This window comes from Seriola lalandi, unplaced genomic scaffold (assembly GCF_002814215.2).
Source record: "Seriola lalandi dorsalis isolate HSWRI2012SDOR001 ecotype SW California unplaced genomic scaffold, Sedor1 jcf7180002054680, whole genome shotgun sequence".
NCBI lineage: Eukaryota > Metazoa > Chordata > Actinopteri > Carangiformes > Carangidae > Seriola > Seriola lalandi.
In genome coordinates this window covers 1,842,694-1,862,383 of record NW_019525233.1, presented here as the reverse complement: position 1 = coordinate 1,862,383, position 19,690 = coordinate 1,842,694, and the positions used below count along the sequence as shown (strand labels likewise).

At 38.8% G+C, this 19,690-nt stretch overlaps 1 protein-coding gene across 2 annotated transcripts in view; it reads right to left on the bottom strand.

Moving 5' to 3' along the window:
- Positions 1 to 15,217: 15,217 nt before the first annotated feature.
- LOC111666832 (zinc finger SWIM domain-containing protein 6-like) overlaps positions 15,218 to 19,690 on the bottom strand; it is a 44,903-nt gene continuing 40,430 nt past the window's right edge. The window contains exons 14-15 of one of the 2 annotated variants that reach the window (XR_015438212.1): positions 16,991 to 19,116; positions 15,218 to 16,872 (exon numbers count right to left, since the gene is read on the bottom strand). Coding sequence is in view for 1 of the 2 variants with exons in the window: in XM_023422338.1 (XP_023278106.1) it covers positions 18,254 to 19,116 (863 nt within the window). In the remaining variant the exon portion in view is untranslated. Of the gene's footprint in view, positions 19,117 to 19,690 lie in introns of both variants that reach the window. The other variant, XM_023422338.1, reaches the window with a different exon arrangement.

The window sequence follows — 19,690 nt, the reverse complement described above, 5'->3', positions numbered from 1 at the left end:
AGTTTTCATTAACAGAGATCTGATGATACTTAATGATGGACAAATACTATCCTGCCTTATCTTTGAGTGATTTTCAGTAGCATTTTTAGAAAAATACTGGCTGTAAATAATAATAAATTGTTTTTAGACTAGAAAAACATATAGGTGAATTTTTAAAGCCCTGAGTTTTGCCTTCAGGTACAACCTCCACCAATAATAGAAAGACTAATTACTGTATGAAGAGTCTGCTCAGATTTTAGTGAGTAACTCAAATTGAAACCTAAAACGTAGGTGGGAGTTTGAGGTACTTTACCTGAGTATTTGCATTATAAGCTACGTTCTACGTCACTGCCAATCAGAGGAAATATTGCTGCAATACGTTTATTTTGCAGCTGTAGTTGCTTTTCAGATTAACATTTTACTTTAAAAACCTACATATAAGACATACAACAACATATAAGATTATAAAACACAACACATATTTAAAGATTAAACCAGGGATTTAAATAACAAAAACAAAGAATGTCTGCTTGTGGACTGTTGCCACATTTCAGACGTCCATGACAGAAAGACACAGAAGTAACAGGCGTTTGTCGTAATTATCTTTCACACTCAGGTATCTCACCTGTATTTGAGTGAAAGGAAGGTTAGGCCGATGTAAAAGGTCCAACCTAAGTCACCCTCCGACCCTGCTGACCTCTCTCTGGTGGTCTGCGTCACACTGAGGGAAGGGAATTGAACAGGCAGGCTGTAAGAGGCTCCTTTTTGGGGCCATTAGTCAAAGGTGGGGACACTATCAAGGCTTTGATTACAGTGGTGTGGAGTATCCCCTCAGGGTCCTCTCCTCTTCATTCATATTCTGCTCTTTAAACATCCCATTTATCAATTACCACCACCACCGCTGCTGCTGCAGCCACATGGTCACTATTGTTCATGTGCATTTAGACTCACTCACACACACACACCCACACACACACTAGGTACACTGGTTAATGCAGAGCGTGCATTAACATCCCCAAACATGTATTGTCCATTATCATACACAATGCACACACAGGAACGGTAGATTTAATGATTTGCTGGATGTAGTTGCTTGGTGTCCTTACACAAAGATGGCAGTGAAGCAGGATTTGTTCTGTTTGTGGTTATGTTGTATTATTTTACCTCAGTCTGGACAATGTGAACATGTTTTAACCCTTTTTAGCCGAGCTAGCAGCACAGCTCTAGGGACAGTTGGACTTCTAGTTGGACTGTAATATCTCGACAGGAATTGGTGCTTTCCCTTTTTCTGATGCACATATTTTTTTACATTTGATTCCTAAATGTAATTTTTTTGTTACTGACATAATTACAAAATATATATGTCAAGTTCTAACAAAACATTTGAAAGACATTCACAGACATATTTTATTCCTTTTCCCACAGTGTCTTCTTGTCGCGACTAAACCCTAAATGTTTGTTCTCAGGTCTGTTCTGAGACTTGTGGCAATGATTAGGGGGAGGGCAATAAATGTTAACTGTATAAATATTCAACCAAAAACACAATTTTTCATTAACCTTGAAGAGCTGATGTTGCCTGAACCTGACCACACATTGGACCCAGGAAACATTTTCATTTAAACCCAAATGATCTCCACTCAGACAACTGTTTTCACTCCGTATCAGAAACAATCTCTGTCCATACTAACGCACCTGAAAACACATGTACATGACCATTCATGTGCAGTGGTCACGCTCACGCCGGTGTAAACAAGAAGCAGATTGTCTGCTCAGCAATCGATTAGCTGCACAAATGACTACAAACGAGGAGCAGCGAACACAGTTGTAGCGTTAAAATGCTGAATTGAACTGAACAACAGCCGCTAGCAAAGACGACAGGGTTCATTATCCAGGATTCATTATCCATGTTGCTTTCACCACCGGTAGTCAAGGCTGATAAGACCCAATCAGGGAGCGACCATGGGTGTCTACGCCATCGTTTCCAAAGGTCACCATCTTTGTTGCCCGTCCAGATCACAACACAACCCCGGGGTTTTCAAACTAAAATGAGTCCAGCAGTGTTTTCTGAAAGTCTCTGTTTCAGGCGCCCGGAAACTCCGGAGCAGAGTGGACAGGTTTTTTCCTAGTAACCTATTTTAGTAGTAGGAAAGCTAAAACCAGCACACCATTTCATTTCCATGTGATATACAACTGTACAGCAATTTCACAGCGTTGTAAAGGTCTAAAAAAAACACTTCCACACAGGCACAAGTGTCGTCGTCTTCCTCTCTCCGTTTCCTCTCACTCTTTTGTAACGTGTGGCTGCAGCAGATAGCAGCAGCTGGCTAAAGCGTTTCACCTGTATGTGTCTGTTTAATTGGTGACAGTGAGGATTCATTTTAGTCACCAGCCTCCCGAAACAGCGTAACTCACACCTGCGACATAAATGAGTGGATGTAAACAGAGCGGAGAGCAGAGAGCAGCACAGTGTGAACCTGCCCCCTCTGAGGCAGGCAGCTTCACAGCCCATTTGTCAGTTTACAGATCACTAGCTCCTCTAAAAGACACTGAGGGCTACAATCCAAAAACAGCAAGACGCTGGTGTGTGTCAGGGGGGGTGGAGACCACATCTCATCTTTATTTGATTTTTTTTCTTATCATCTATAGTCGACTAGCGCTCTTATTCTGAGCTGACCTGTTTTCTCGTCCAGCACATTTCCCAGATCCCTGTGTTAACCCACATAATAAAACAAACTGAACTGACCTACAATGGCTGGGGAACGATGTGAAACTTTAAGCTATAGCCTATGAAACGAATAATAGTATTAAGTACAATCGTTAATGGTGAACTTGAATGAAAAACATCATCGGAAAGTGTTGTTCCATTTTATGCTATGCTATACTGTACTGCATTTCAGAGGGGAATATTGTACTTTTCACTCCATTATATTTATTTTAAAGCTTTAATTATTACTTTCTTTACAAATACAAAGATTAATCAATAATTAAATGATGACGTGTTATTATAGATTAAGCTGCTTAATATAAAGTAGTTAAAATTAGACACACCTTTATCGTCTGCACCTTTAAAGTGATGTATACATTAATGCAATAATTATAATCCTGCAGCTGCAGATTCAGCTGATAGTTCTCGCTACGAGAAACTCCTTTCACACCTGACAACTGCCTGTCTGTACCTTCACCTCCCCCGCCTGCACTTATTCAATAGAGTCTCTTTTTTTTTCGAGCTCCATATCCACCCTGTTGGTTATGGCCTCCCGTCAGCCTTTCATCCGTTCTCTCCTTCATCTTTTTTCCCCCGGTGCCTCATTTGCCCTCTGCTCTGTTTGTTTGCTCTCTGAGACATTCAGGTGGGCTGGACCTCAGCGAGTCTCAGCCTGCTCTCTGGAGGTCTGCCTGTGGAGCAGAGATAAGTTTAAGGTCAGAACTAATTTAGAGTAATAACACAGAGGCTACCTTTACCTTCAAATAGAGTGAGTGACTGAGGATGTCTGTGTGGTCAAACCTATAGCAGATGTGTGCATATATATATATATATATATATATATATATATATATATATGCACACAATACTATGGGGCCACAGTTCAGCCACAGCTCGTTCAGCTCTCTTTTGTTTGGCTCCTGCCTTTATGGGGCCCCTATAGGACGCGGAAAACGGGAAAACAAATAAATTAGATAAATAAATTACACAGAGACGGATACATACTTTTTTACAGGGACAATGCACATTAAAGTTAGAATAATTTATAAGACTTTCATGACATCATGCCCTTTTAAGGTCTGCATGTTTTCCACAATAACCAGTAAGTGTATTTACATTCAATAAACAATTAAAAATTATATATAAAGTGATAGTCTGCCATTCCAAGGCTGGATCAAAATACCAGGAAGTGATGGATACATGTATATCAGTGTTACTGTTTTTAATTTGACCTCGTTGATATCAGGACGTCTGTCTCACTGTCGAACCTACAAACCAAACATTTCCTTCTGCTGCTGCTTCACATTAAAAGCTTTCCGCTGGCGAAACCCAGGGTGGCTTTTATTGTGAAGCAACCACCATGGGTCGTGCCGACCAGGATTGTTGGATTACAATTCACGTGACAGGCTGCACACCTGAGTCTAATCAACCAGGACTGAAGGATTATGACTTTAATCAACGTCATTATAAATGCACCACTGCTGTGGTGTCCATCTGCCATAGGTAGAATTAAGAGTTAAAAATCAATGCAATAAAGATGTAAAAATCAATGTAAGAGAAAGCAGGTGAGACATAAAGGTGATTAAAAAAGCAATTTAAAGCCAAAAATTATCCGCTCACGGTAAGCCTACATCTTAAACCTGCATTACAAAGCAAACACTTATATAAATATAAAATATTAAATATTAAATCTATACATATTTAGGTAGCACAATATTTAATGTTCATCAAACATTTTCTCCCAGCTGTCTTCCAAGTGAACCTGCTGTGGTCCACCCAACATCTAAATGGACATTGACATTTCATTTTATTTCAAATTTATTTACAGGTAAAAATGCACATAAAATGAAAAAGCCACAAAAACAAGTTGGGATAAAATCACTTTATATATAAAGAGATTTGTAAATGTTTATGGCATCTGCGTCATATGATAGAGCAGCTTTATACTTAAACTGACAAAATGATAAGATGATCAATACTTAAATGACCAGATTTATAGCTGAAGAAAAACAAGAATGAACCAAAAATAAACCTGGATCCAGAGCGTTTTAAAGAACCTATCACATGTATGACACATCCGTGCTCCCATCCACCACATTTTCCTTTCATGTCACTGCTCCAGCCCTCGGGTTCACGTTGAGTGTCCGTCTTTGAGAGGCTGTGAGGGGGTTTGAATCACTCGGGAGGTAGAGTTTCATCTTTTGTCTTCCTCCTGTCACCTTTGTCTCTGCCTCAGTCCTCCACAGCTGACAGGCTGACACCAAAGCCTTGTTTCATCCCTGCTCCTCAAGCTGAGATGACGTGTCATTCAGGTAGAGAAACATGCAGCGAGTGACACTTAACTCCTGATGAACAGAGGGAGCCGCTACATACATGAGACGGGGCTCGGTGGAGATGGAAAGATCAGGGTGGGTAGTCATGTGATTGTGATGGTACCTTGTCTCATATTCCTATACCGGCCTCCATTATAGGAAAATATTCTATAATTTATTCTAACATATACAGTCACCGAGCACTTTATTAGGAACACCGCCTCCTAAAAACAGCCTCAGTTCTTCATGGCTGTTCAGAAACATTCGTTTGAGATTCTGATCCTTCAACATCATTTCTGCAGATTTGTCAGCTGCACATTTGTGCTGCTGATCTTTTCTACCACATCCAACAGTGTTCTACTGGATTCAGATCTGCAGACTGGGGAGGCAACTGAAGTTCACTGATCTGCAGCTTCAGATCTTCAGTTCTTAGCGTGACCTGACGTGGTCTTCTGCTGTTGTAGCTCATCCACCTCAAGATTGGACATGTTCATCCGGATGCTTTCCTGCTCACCAGTTGTAAAGAGTGGTTATGAGTCAACAAGTCCTCCAACCTAAACAACCATTTTTTTCAACCCTTCGATACGACCCATAGGAGCATCTCCTGAAATGGCATCCCTATGGTGGCAGGCTAACCGGACCGCGGTTGACATGGTTACCACAATAAACATGCGACTGTACCAAGAGTGGCGTACTGAACGTTTAGGCATTAAAACTGGTTGGTTAGGTTTAGGAAAAGATCATGAGTCGGGTTACCGTAGCCTTTCTGTCAGCTCCAACCAGTCTGGTCATTCCCCTTTGACCTCTCTCATCAACAAGGAGTTAAAACTCTAGAGACTGTTGTGCGTGAAAATCTCATGCAATTGGGATATTTTGTCTATATCTCCACATGGGCTTCAGTGTGTCTCTGAAGACGCTAGTGTCGCTTCTTGACTGGTTGATTTCAGACGATCAGACCTGTTAGAGATTTGTTCAGATGGAAGACTGTAAATGGACGGGACTAATGAAAACATGCACAGAAGTGAGTTTTACGTTGCAGATGAACTGGGAAGGCGTGGTTACACCAGAGCCTGCTGCGCACTTAGCAGATAATTACATGGTCAAACATTAACACCAATCTTTTAAACAGCCCACTACGCTTGAGATAGCAGATATAGTCTGGTAAAGCACATTAATTAACTGCCCCCTCACACTTTAATACAGTACAAAGGTAATAGATACCCTCAGGTGAAATTCTTCTGCTTTAACAAAGGCCCATAAATTAACTTTAATGTATTAATTCTCTTTTATTTTTTCTTTATCGTAAATCTCACAGAGGGATTACATTACACATTTACATCGGGAGGCAAAGGAATTATTGCAGGGAGGTCGGACGTTATCAAGAGGGGCAATTTTGATGTTAAATGCAGGCTGCTTCTTTTCAGGTGGTAATGGGTTTGAGTGAAATGATCTCTTAATTCTATTAAAAGCTGGGTTCATGGGCTTGTTAGGTGAGTGAATAAATGGCAACGATTAATCACCTGATGGGGACGATGTGGAGGCGTAAGCTCTGGAGGTATTAATTAATATTTAATTATAAACACTGGTCATAAATATCAATAAAATCTGTCACATATTTTCTCCTGGGAACGGAGACCTCTAGGGGAGCCTTCATGGTATTTCAGCAAAGGACAGAACCTGGAAATGTCAAGAAAATAGAACCAAAATGACATGAAACTTTTCTTATGGGGAGTAGAGGGTGAAGAGTTTTTCCAACTAAACTAAATGTGTTGGTTCCTGTGTTTTACTGCGGTGGTTTCCAACTTTTTTTTTTTATGTCTGATGTACCACCACAACTCCGTCACAATAATGTAAGCAGGCCTTCATTAACCTTACACTCCAGATGTTTAAACCATGTTATTTAACAAAATCCTTTATTTAAAGCAATAATGTTTTTCAGCCCCATTTGCATTTGTTTAAGCCCTTTATCCATTATGACAGGCTAACAATTTCAGCTGTTTTCATAGTTTTAGCTAATTAAAAGCGACTATTTGTAAGTTTTCTCTGCTGCTCTTTTTGCCGGAAGCGGATGGTGGTGATTGTTGCTTGACAAGAGCTTCGGCCATTCTTGTCTTTATAATGTCTCCAGGGAAGATTGGAGGCTACAGTAAGTCACCATTGGAAGCGGGCTAGTTAGCATGCTAACTTCGGTAGAAGAAAACGTGTGACAGAGACAAGATTTAACACTGGCGATGTTTTCCACCACTGCAGACAGCTCTTGGTGAGCGAAGAAATGAAGTTTGATCCTGAACTCACAACGATTCTTATAGACTGGTAAAAAAACAAAAAACAAAACAGATGTAAATGCTAATGCTAGCTATGTAGCAATAGCAAAACTTATAAATAGCTAATTTAAACAGGTGAGGGTGAGATTTGTGAAAAAAATCACAGGGGGAGACGGTTTTTAAACATTTATCTATTTCAACCATCATTCTTTTAGCTAACAGTTTAAACCTCTGCTGCTAACTAGTGCACACACACTCTCAATCACTTGTTCAGATGTTACAGCTGACTCATTATAGGGACATTTTTTCTAATCAAAGCGTCACTTTTTTTCAAATTAGTTTTTTTGCATGTTTTTTAGTACTTTTCTGTGTAGCTTTGAGCACATTTTGCATGTAGTTCTTTGCGTCTCTTCCCGGTAGCTTTTGTGTCTCTTTGAAGTTGTTTTGTTTTTGTTTAGTAATCCATCCATGCACTAATATAACATAATTTAATACATGTTTTGTAACACACTATTATGTAATTGTATGCAGATATGTGTGTCTGACATAAACTGATAGTATGCATGTCCTTAAGATGTCCTAATATCTGCTCACAGTCATATTATATTGTGTTTCAAATGTTTATACAGTATACTGCCTATAAATGCTAGATAAAGGGAAGCTGAAGTAAAGTGTTGCCATGTGTCATCTCTGCAAAAAATAGATTTGATTACAATAACTTGACCACACTTAGGTCTTAACGAGGCATTTCATCTTGTTCAGATGTTTTTTTACCAGAACCATTCAGATTTGAAAAGGCTCCTTGTGAAGAGATGATACTTAATACCAGGTCCAAAGAGCCTCGCTATCAGCAGCACTTGTTACTGCCAATCAACAGGCGGAAAGGACCTCTCTGTTGCTAAGAGACTGGAGAGGATATTTCCATTGGTCCAGTGAGACTCTGAATGATCAGCCATTACTGCCCTCTGATGTAACTGAGCATCAGTGTAATTAGTCAAGTTTTATCTTGAGATTAACCATTTTTTAATCATGCAACCTTTATAAATCGATCAAAATACCAATTGGACTTTTCTCAAAAGATCAAAAGTGCAACCAGTATTTTGAAAGCACTGTCATACAGCACAGAAACATAGAAAAAAAGCTCCTTTATGCTCCATAAAACATCAAACAACTGAAGAAATTGAATCAATTAATAACTACATCAGGAGAACAGATCTTAACATAATTACACTGCTTATTGAAATGGAAATCGCCAAAATAATTAGATGAATTGTGCTGGTGTTTCACCATATTCTCTTTCGCTGTGCTTCAGTAAGAAGGATTTTGTTGTGAAGAGGTGGCCTTTCAGGAAATATCTAATTGCTATTGGCTCTCTCGTTCACCGTGACATTTATGAAAACTTAATGGACAGCAATCGCTTCTGCTTGTGACATTTTGGATTCCCTTTAAAGCTGTGAATATGAAGGTTTTCTACTTTACGGGCCACGAGACTCAAAATGAAAATGACAACAGCTCCCACACTTTCTCGTTGGCGCAGATGAAAGAGCGATGAGAGAAAAGAGAGTGACGTTGTTTTCATCCTGTAAGAAAAGGTCATAAATATGATGCATCCTGATGGAGACAAAAGGTCTTGTATGGTTTGACACGGAAATCTTTTCACAGGTTGTTGAACTCTGTAGGTAATTGAAATGATGAAATAATAAGCTGATGTTCCAGCTCTAGAAAAGATGCTGAGTTGTGATATGACTTGATGGAGATACATGAAAAGACATCAGATCCGCAGCACAGGCTCCGAATTTAACAGAATTCATTGGTCTTGTAAACCAATACAGTTGCACCCCAACAAGATGAAGTTTTTTTGTCACTCTTGTATCTTTTAAATAATTCTCCCAGCATAATTTTTATTTTTATTTTTGTCCAAAATATGACAGTATCACTGATGCCATCACTTTTGATAATGGTTGATACCAGTGAATTACCGCATCAAAAAGGACAGTTAAGTGTTGTACATGAACAGATAATGGTAAATAGGTAATGGTATGTTTATGTCAGAATACCTAATTTTCAGTAATATGTACGGATGTATGGACTGATGTAATGTCTCAGAATCTGGGGGTACTTTTTCTTTAATTCCAAGTAACAGAAATAAACTACACAAAACTCTAGAGCCACACTGTTTATTCTGCAGCTAGGTTTCAAAAGCAAAAGAAAATGAATGTTATAGCCCTTTTCTGCTGCATGGTACCAGCTCAAAACCAACTCTTTTAGTCTTCCATCAGGCAAAAGTTGTGGATAGTTGCAAACAAGTGAACTAAGGCGATACCAAATATGTGACGTGAAAACACTGCAGACTACTGGTTTGGGCAGAAAGAACCATCACTACTGCGTCATCGTTGGACGTTCTGAGCAAACCCGCCATTTTTAAACATCCAAGCGACTGCACACCACTCAAGGTAGCCTGTTACATTTCTATTCGTTCTTGCGTCATCGCTATAGTAACGCCATATTGAGAGGGTACTGTCTGTCTGCAGTGAAAAAAGATGTTCCTGGCACCAAAAGCAAGTACAGGTACAATGTAGTTGAGTTGGTACCATGTGGTGGAAAAAAACACACTATTATTTTTGATAATTCTCCAATCAGGTTCATTTTAAGAGAAGAGCCCAAGTTAAACCTCAAATGGTAAAAAACACGATGGAAATGTCACGTTTGTGTCGTGTGATTTGGGGAACAGGGAGAGTAACCACATTAAATATAAAGCTACAGCCAGCAGCCACCTGCAGCGCCTTGCTGCCTCCAGTCTTTGTGCTGAGCCACTGTAGCTTTATATATTTAAGGACACAGATGAGAGGGATTGATCTTTTAAAGCTTTTTATTGATCATCTAAAGCTGGAATTACGCTTCTCTGGGCTGCATGTAGGCGAACATACACAGGTGTTCGGTCGTGTTTGAGTGAATGAGGATATACAGGACCACTAGGTAGCAGTGTCACATTTAGCAAATCACACTGTTAAAAAAAAAGAAAAGAAGAAGAACAAATTGGCAAATTAAACTCAATTTCACCCTGATGACAATGTAAACAAACTACTAGATCTCATTTGATTCTCGACAAGAAAGTGATTATAAAGCTCTTTCCCCAAATGTCAAACTATTCCTGTCAGGGACACGGTGTCTCTAAACTCAAACTCTATAACTTTATCTAATATGTATCACGGAGTGTGACAGGCAGATTTATGTCTGGTGTTGATGGAGGCAAAGGGAATCAGACAAAATGTCTTTCAAACGTCATGATCCCCCCCTCACCCCCACCCCCGCCCTGCCCAACCCCACGACATCAGCATCTCTGCATGTGTGTGTGTGTTCACATGTTCTTACCAGCATCAGACAGCGCATATAATTACCTAAGTTGGTGTGACAGTCATGGTGCATTAGTGATTGTGCATGCACCAACTGTGATGTGGATCAGAAACGAAGCAGCTGGAAACTGTGTGCTGACAGGAACACTGATGTTAACACATGTTTAAATGACTGTTTAGCTCATAAAGAGGCTGAATCACATGGTACCTACCTGCAAGCAGCACTGCTGGTAAACTAATTTGTTAAAAACAAACAAACAATGTCAGTAAAAACCTTTTTAAAGCCAATTGTTCTATTTGCATTCCTCTCTGCCTATAAGCCACTGAGGGCTGTAATCTGATGGCAGATCAGTACTTAGGGGCCACTTGTGTTGCGGGGCAGGTGGACTGTTCTCCCTGCAGCCGCCCCATCATGCCTTCATTTGCATACCGGATCAGATTATCATTACATTATATATTCCAAGGACAGGCCTGAGCGTGATGGATGATTGGTGCAGTGTAGTAATCTTCACCAAGGTGCTTTGTCCAACCTCGTATTTCTGCCTCCAAACCCAGCAGCAGTGATCTACTGCTGTGCTGATCCAGGGTCAGACTCTCGGTTTACAGCTCCATTCAGAGATACCTTCAATTAATCTAAGATATCATGCACTGTTTAAAATTTCTTATAATCAATGATTTCTGTATGTGTTTGTTTTAAAATCAACTTTTCCCACACGGTTTCCATTGTTTGATGTTTGACTGATGCTCTTTTAATTATGTCACCTTGTTGCACCCTCCTCTGCAATGGTTTATTGGTATCTGACTGGAGCATTGGCGCACAGCTGTTCATCTTGATGATCTCTCGATATTCACATAGCGGTAGTGAAGGGAAAGGTGCATTAGTTTGCATTTTCTTTTGCTGCCTTTCTGGAAATTTGGTTACAATTACCGCTAAATTCGGATGCTTGAAAAAACACCAAAGCTTTTCCAAATATAAGATACATAAAGTATTAGAACATACAGTCATAAACAGCTGTGCAAACATTTCAGGCACTAAAAGTAAAGTTCCTTCGATGACCACTAGAGTCTGGCTCCGAAAGTGAGTCAATCCACATAGACTCTAAAATGTCCAACTTTACAGCAGAAATAAACGTGATTACAGCCTGGTACACTGAATAGTACAACAGTGCGGCTCATACTTGTTAGTTGGATCAATTCATTGTTGTTTTTTTCTTTGATTTGTTGACAGTAAGAAAAATATAGAACTTTTCTTTAATGTGGTATTATTGTGAAATATAATATAACCTGTATAAAAAGCCACTTACAGCCATTAAAGGAAGTGAAAGAGGGCAGTGATAATAAGTTTCTGTTTTGTTAAGTGGTTAGTGAAGCAGAAAGATCTCTTAAAACTGTTAAATTAGAAAATGTCACCTACAACTAAATCTTATCTCACTGTTCTGCTCTCCTGGGACAAACCCTTTTTTTTTTTTTTTTAGTTCCCATTACAGATGGATAATACGGAGTGGATGGCTTCACTAATATGGCAGCAGGAGTGGAATAACAGGCTGGTCCACACAGGATATGTGTGATTAAGGGTGATAAGATTTATCTGTGGTGCCAGTTACACAGATGGGGTTACAGAAATAAGCTGCTGCCTGGTTACAGGATGTGCTCTGATTGACGTTTTGGTGTGTGAGCTCCAGAAAATAGGCTGAAGTAGCAATAATGTCATCAGATACAACATCATGTGTATAAATATATAAATGCTTCTGTGTGGAGGCGTGTGAAAGACAGATAGATGATGGTGCGATATTGGAGATGTTCCAGTTGTTGCAGGTTTCTTGTTTGTTCTTGAACGTCGCCTAAAACATGTTGCTGTAAGAGGAAACAACCCACTGAATGAATGACTGAAGTTTGGAGAAAAGGACTGAGACAAAATGAAGCTGACACGATGAAAACTGGAATTTATATTCTTTGGTGTAAATAATAATAAATAATAAATAATAAATTGTTGTTAAAAAAAAAAGTTCATAAGCCTTAGAAACTTAATTATGAGCATTATAAGTGAAAAATGAATGTGCCAAAAAAAATTAAGCTAGCCTGAGAGAGTCCTGATTAATAAAATGTACTAACTAACTAAATTATAATACAAAATATTATAATTTAGTTAATTGTTTATCAGTTGACTTAAGTCACATGGTAAGAGGCTGAAAGCTCTGGACAGTTTCCAGTAAATGGACCTTGTGCGTGGAATTTCTTGTCAAATTAAATAATATTAATTTAGAATTAGAAATATTTATATGAGCCTCCTTGTGTGTGATGATTCACTTTAGATTTTTCTCATCAATACTCAATCATCAATATCTGGAAGCTCAAAATGATTCAGTAGTTAATCTGGACGTTGAATCTGCAGCCAAAAGAATGAAGGATGCGTAGAGAAACAATCGTAGCGTGAAAACAATGATGAAGTTGATGGAGTAGGGAGCTTCTATACGCCCCAGAACTGGACATTAATTTAGTCAACTGAAGTCTATACTTCCCTGCAGTTGGACCACATTTCCATCATTTAATGGTCCTCTGTTTCCGAAACAAAACTTCCTTTTTTTAAGAGCTTCCTGTCCATACGAGTCCCTGTTTGCTGTTGACGAGAGACAGGAAGTAGATAAGGAAAGCTTAAAATTCCCAAATTATCTTGTGCAGGAAGTAAAATGAGAACTAAGAGAAATTATGACTTCCTCTTTGTGGGCACTAATCTGTGTGACTGTTCTCACAAAATCCAACATTAAAACCTTTGGATACATGTTTTTACCTCCAAATACAGTATATACACTGGTGAATAGACTCCTAACAAGCTATGTAATGAGGATTTATATTGAGCAACTCAAGAAACCAAATCTCCAATTTACTAATCACAATTTAGAGAAATGGACCAGAGTAAACTCCAGTCGCAGACCACACAAGGCCAGAATAACTGGATGTACCAAAAGAGAAAACTTTGACGTCTGAAACAAGCAGATTAGAGGAGAGAGTCTGCCGAAGCAGCTAAAGCTCCTCAACAAGATCAAACCAGGATCCAAATAATCCATTAACTTCTGTGGAGTCTCTGTCTTCACACATAAATAAATAAAAACTCCTGCGGTCATCCTCTCATATACATCAATGTACTTTCTTCTCCTCCCTTCTTCTTTTGACCCTGATCGATTTGACTCAATAGACATGAAGATCTTGGTGAGACTGTAACAATAAATGGGCTTAATCGAGCCACAGCAGTCTGGTCATGAACTATCCAGGCCTGTTGCCAAAGGAGCACATTGAGTGTATATTATTATAATTATAGTTGTCTTGTTACACCCCAGTCTCCTGGTCCCTGTCACCCATAATATTAGTGTTGATCCGGTGTGTCAGAAGGTTTGGATTCAAACGGACTAAAATTTTGAATCCAGCTTTCAAGCAACAGTCTGGTTTTATCATGATTGCCGACTCTGTGCCGTCAGTGTAGTTATCTCTATTTCTTCTTAGCTCTGCTGTTTCTATATCGTCATAACGCCAGCGTCCAGATGTGACTCACTGTATTGCATGAACACAAGGGCGTAGGTTTGAATATGTACGGTAGGGACATCTCCCTACCAATATCTGAGTGAACCCGTTCGCACTGTGTTTGGAGTGAAGTCACATTAGATCATTCCAACGTGCCTCCAAGAGGCTACATCTCCAAGTCAACCGATTTAGGCGAGCTATGTTCTCTTTCGTTAGTCATTAGTTCATTTATATCATTTGCTTGTTCAGCATAGTTAGTTTTGGTTAACTCTGTGGTAACAATGTGGGTATTTGAGGTTATTTAGGTAGGTAGACAGATGTAGGACCAGCATGCACTTGGGTAAGCCGGCAGGAATCATGATGCCTTTGTTCTTCTGTTTGTTACTTACTTGGATTAGATCCTGGTTTTGAGAAACCTGGATTTGGAAGCTGGAGCACATAGAAACTAGGAGACTGTGGCATGTTAACACCTTATTCAGGTATCTGAAAGAGTGCAGGTGTTGCCATAAACTCAAGTTACATAGTAGAACAAGAAATCTGATGAATGATGGATCAGTACACTAAAGTGAAGGGAAAATCTGTCCTGCAATGAATGCCTCATATTTCTCTCGGTTTCTCTCTCGTTGCTTAATATGAGGCATTCAGAGGATCTGTTAACGACATTCAGTTATAATCAATCTACATTAATAATCAAATGTTAACATGTCAGCACCATTAAGTTTTAATTGAATTCACAAAGCCATGTATATTTTCTTACACTGAAGTTGTTAAAAGTTAATTAAAATAAAAAAGCAAATATCTTTGACCCTTAGATGACTGAGGAATTTTATTTTATTCTCCTATTATGGTGTAATTAATATGCAATTCATATCATTTGTGGACGTGTATCTTTACTTTCATTGCTTTCCAGATGATGGAAACACTATAAAAATCACTTTTCAGACTTATATTGAGAGATGTTTCACAGCCTATTTTAACTTATAATTATAAAGTTAAATAATAAATCAAAAGGTGGCAAATTCTCACACAGATTAAAGAAAAATAAAGTGGCTGAAAGAGCTTCAATAATAAAGAAACCAGATGTCATCCTGCTGTCAAAAAACTAATTTAATCAAAACAAAATGTTGATTCATCAACAAGTTTATAAAACAGTGATTTAGTTACATAAATAAATCAATCAGTGTATCAAATCTTAGTTTCAACTTCATGAGCATGTTGACATGGTTGTACAATCATTTACCTAACGCAATAAATAAAAGGGAGTAAAATCTGGTTTCTAAACAAAGAGGAGCTACTGACAGACTTTTAAAGAGACGACACTGAAAACAGATGAAATGAGCTTTTAAAGCACAGAAACACAGAGCCAAGTTCAGCAAAGAACGAAAAGACACCAACAGGTTGTAACCGAAGTCGGCTGGCGTATGAAAAAGGTTTGGTAGTTAGAACTCCCATTTGGTTATTTTAAAGCATTAAGACAAGGCAAGAAAGAAGGCTGTTCTCGTGTGAGGAATTCTAGAGAGAAATAAAAACAGTAGAAGAAGAGGAGAAATAAAATAATAAAAAAAAAAAAACATAAAAAGTGTAAAGAAAAGTGGAACAGTCAAAACCTACAGTTTAGACCAACTTCCTGTAACGGTTTATTTAACCAGTTCTGTATTTTCCATTTAATATTCTGGAAACTTTCCTCCATAATTTCCTGCAACATAAGATGGATGTTTCCAAGAAAGTTTGTCCCATCTCCCTTATCATTCGTACGTGTTGAGTTTATTATTGACATCCAGATACAGTTTAATGAGAGAAAGTGCTCATTTAAACCCCCAGTGAATATTTATTACTCTCAGTTTGCTTGCTGCTATCATCTGATCAAAAGTCTCAAGGTTGTACTAGCTTAGCATTTAGAAATAACTGGATCACTTTAAATTTTACCAATAATTACTAACATATTATATGCTTCTTTCCAGGAAACGTATTTATTATTTGGAAATGGTACCAAATTGCATAGGCCTTTTCTTGGAGGTATCCTTGTAATTTACAGCTAAAAACAAGCTAATCTTCAGGAAATTATGAGGAAAATTTCTAGGAAATTTGCTGGAAAACAAAAGGAACTCATAAAATAAAGCCATAGCCATAGTCCTGCACAAAGTCGAGACATCAGCAGAGGAGGCGTGGACACTGAGCGTAAAACAGCTTCATTTTGTGAGCGAGTCACTGCAGGAGACGACGTGAAGAACATGGCAGCAGCTGCTCTGCCTCCACAGTCCTCTCTTTCTCTGACTTCTACCATCCTCAATACACTCCTGTGTTCAGGAGAATACACTCTTACCGTCTTATGAGTGTCCAGTTTCTGCAGTTCATTACATGTCTGCAGAGCCAAACTTGCCTTTGTATGTACTACAGTTTGAACTGGCCCCTGATGCAAGGCGAACGTTTTGAAGTCCTTCTGATATGTTTTTTTTTTCTTGTTTCAAAAACCAAAAGTACTGCAGCTTCAAGTATTGTGCCTTACATAGAATATTCTGTCATAAATTAGTTAACATATACATTTTTTTTTTCAATATTCAGACATATACTTTCATATATACAAGACAATAAAATGCTTTTCTCTTTTTTTGTCTGCTTTCTTTTTTTTTTTTCTTTTTTTCCTTTTTTAGAGAAATCCCTGAGAATGTATGTTGACAGTTGCAAAGTTTCCACAAGAGCGAGCACTGTGACAGTTTGTCGTTGTGTTTCCGTGACAAATGCGTCTGTAAAATAAGCATATTGAACGTTTGAGACAACACTGCTAAGCCAAGAAAAAACAATCAGCCAGAAGATGGCCAGTAACCAGTAAAATAATTCTGATTGTGGATCTGGAGTTTTTACCTTTCACTCCGTTCAGCAGGCGGGGAGGCAAGGACTGGGTAAGGAGGGGGTGGGGGTGGGGGGTAAAGCTGGATCCTTTAAAAAGAGGTACTCGTCACTTCAGATGGAGTTGCTCCGTTTGGTTTAAAGCCGTTTTGTTTTCTCTTTGAGGCTGTGAACGTTAGCTGAGGGACGTAGGAGGAGTGCAAGGTGGACATTTTGCCACTGGACAATACAGTATATACTCAGTGTAAAACTCTTACTCTCCTGCTTTCATACATGTAAAGGGAAACACACCAACTTCCACGAAATGACAGTTCTCTGCGTCTGCAAACGTAATGGTTTTATACACATCAAGACCAGGTGTTGCTGCTTTTTTTTTTTTTTTGATTTCAAAATTTACCCTAAAGGCAGATTCATAACTAATTACTATTAACTTGGGCTGTCTAATTAGTTTTCCAACACTAAAATCAACCAAGGATCTGTCTGTGCTAATGCTGACACCAGTACAGCTTGAATTAAATAGGAATTATTATTATTCCTATTATTATTTATTATCACATTAGATGAAAGACGCCTGCACCCTGACTCCAAGTCACAAACTTTATTAAAAGGTTCGAACCTAGTTGGAAATTTATCAGGTCAAAACTCTTCAAACTTAGATTAATTTTAAATTGTAACTTCTTATCTGCTCAAATATAAAATACAACACGTCTGCAGATTTTCTGAAGGGATTTCATAATTATGGGAAGGTATTGAGGTATGAAAAAATATCCATTTTAAGATGCTTTTTGTATATTTATTGATTTATATTCACATTTTCTGATGTATTGTTGATATTTTGATGAATTTCCTTTGTACTTCTAGTCTTTGAGATTTAATCTTGCATTGTTAATTGCTTTGAAATATATATTGTGTTATATATATATATATGTTATCATATGGGTGTCGTATCCATTTTTAAGAAATGTGACCCTCTGCAAATCCGACTGGAATCGAAAGCCTTTTTTTTAAAATAAGTTTTGTGGTTTGGGAGTTTGCAGGCGTAACTTTTTTCTCATTGATGCTGCTTATTAAAATGGCCTCACACCTATACGTGATGTGCATATAATAACACCCCTTCAGTCCATTATCACATTTGACCCAGCAGTCCCAACTCATAGGAATAAGATTTGTGTGAATTGTTTTAAGTGGATTTTCACTTCAAGTTAGAAAGGATAAAAACAAGAGACTCAAGTAAAAAAAAAAAAAAAAAAAGGGGCAGTTTGGTCTTTTGATACTCTTTCAACCGAATCTCTCTCGAACGAGCATCATGAGTTTCTTCTTGCCCTTGTATATCTGTTTCAGGTTGTCTATGAACTGTGTGAACTGGATGTGTCCGTCGTGCGCCATGAGAAACGTCTCTCTGGCTTTGCTAAGGAACTCGATGAACTCGCTGTAGTGGCGTGGGCTGATGTGCGTCAGCCGAGAGTGCGTCGTGTTGATGTAGGCCCCGATCGTGGCATCCAGTAGCTGCCTGAGTGGAGCCTTGTCCAGAGACATCAGCTTCCCAGAGTTTCTGCGACTGTGCAGCGCCACCATGCCCGGCGTCGTTAACGTGCACCGCCGCAAAATGTCCGACAAGACAGTGGCGCACTTCACGCTCTTCACCACCAGGGGGATGACAGCTGCCAGTTCGTTTTTCCCCAACGAGTGGCTGAGCGCACAAGCCCAGAGCACGTCATTGATGGCCGGGTGTGTGTCTTGGTTGTAGCTGAGGTTCAGGTGAGTCATGGCTAATGTTGCTAATTTGTACGCCCTCATAGGGTAACCGCGGTGCTCCATGTAGCGTGCTATTGTAAACAGCTGTGTGTAGTTCATTCCTGTGGTGGCTGCATCCAGTACAATCTGATAGGCTGTCTCGAAGGCAATGTGGTCCTTCTCGCAGAGGGTCAGGGCTGACAGGGCACAGTTTTGGGGGTCCTTCATGGCACACTGCAGGGCCAGGGTGCGGGCGGAGTTGGCCAGGTTCTCCTGCTGGTGGCAGTCCAAATGCAGGCGGACGATGGTGCTGTTGGACATGACTGTGCTCGCCACGACACTGGTGGCTTCGGTGGGGGTGAAGAGGGTGAACCAGCTCTGCATGATGCTGTCCAGTGCAAACACACCTAGACAGAAAGGAGAGGAAATTTTAGTAAAGATTTAAATCTGGATGGAAAAGTCTTCTCTCTGTTTTAAAGTTCATTTGGTGTTCCCCAAGGCTCAATCTTAGGTCCTCTACTCTTTACATTTTATATGCTTTGTACTACGTGCTGTTTTGACAAAAATATGATATCCTCCTACACTCTGGGTATTACATGGCCTTAACATTATACAATATAAACCCTGGTGAAACAAAAAGGTCCAGTGATATTCTGTATTTTTCTTAGGGTTAACAAAACCAACAGTAAGTGGGTGTTTCCATCCACCTGTTTTTACGAGCATTTTACACATAAAAAACTAAAGAGGTAATATTGAATTCCAAATATTATACATATATATATATATACATATATATATATATATATACACATATATACATACATATATACATATATATATATACACATATATACATACATATATATATATACATACATATATATATATATACATACATATATATATATATACATACATATATATATATATATATACATACATATATATATATACATATATATATATATACATACATATACA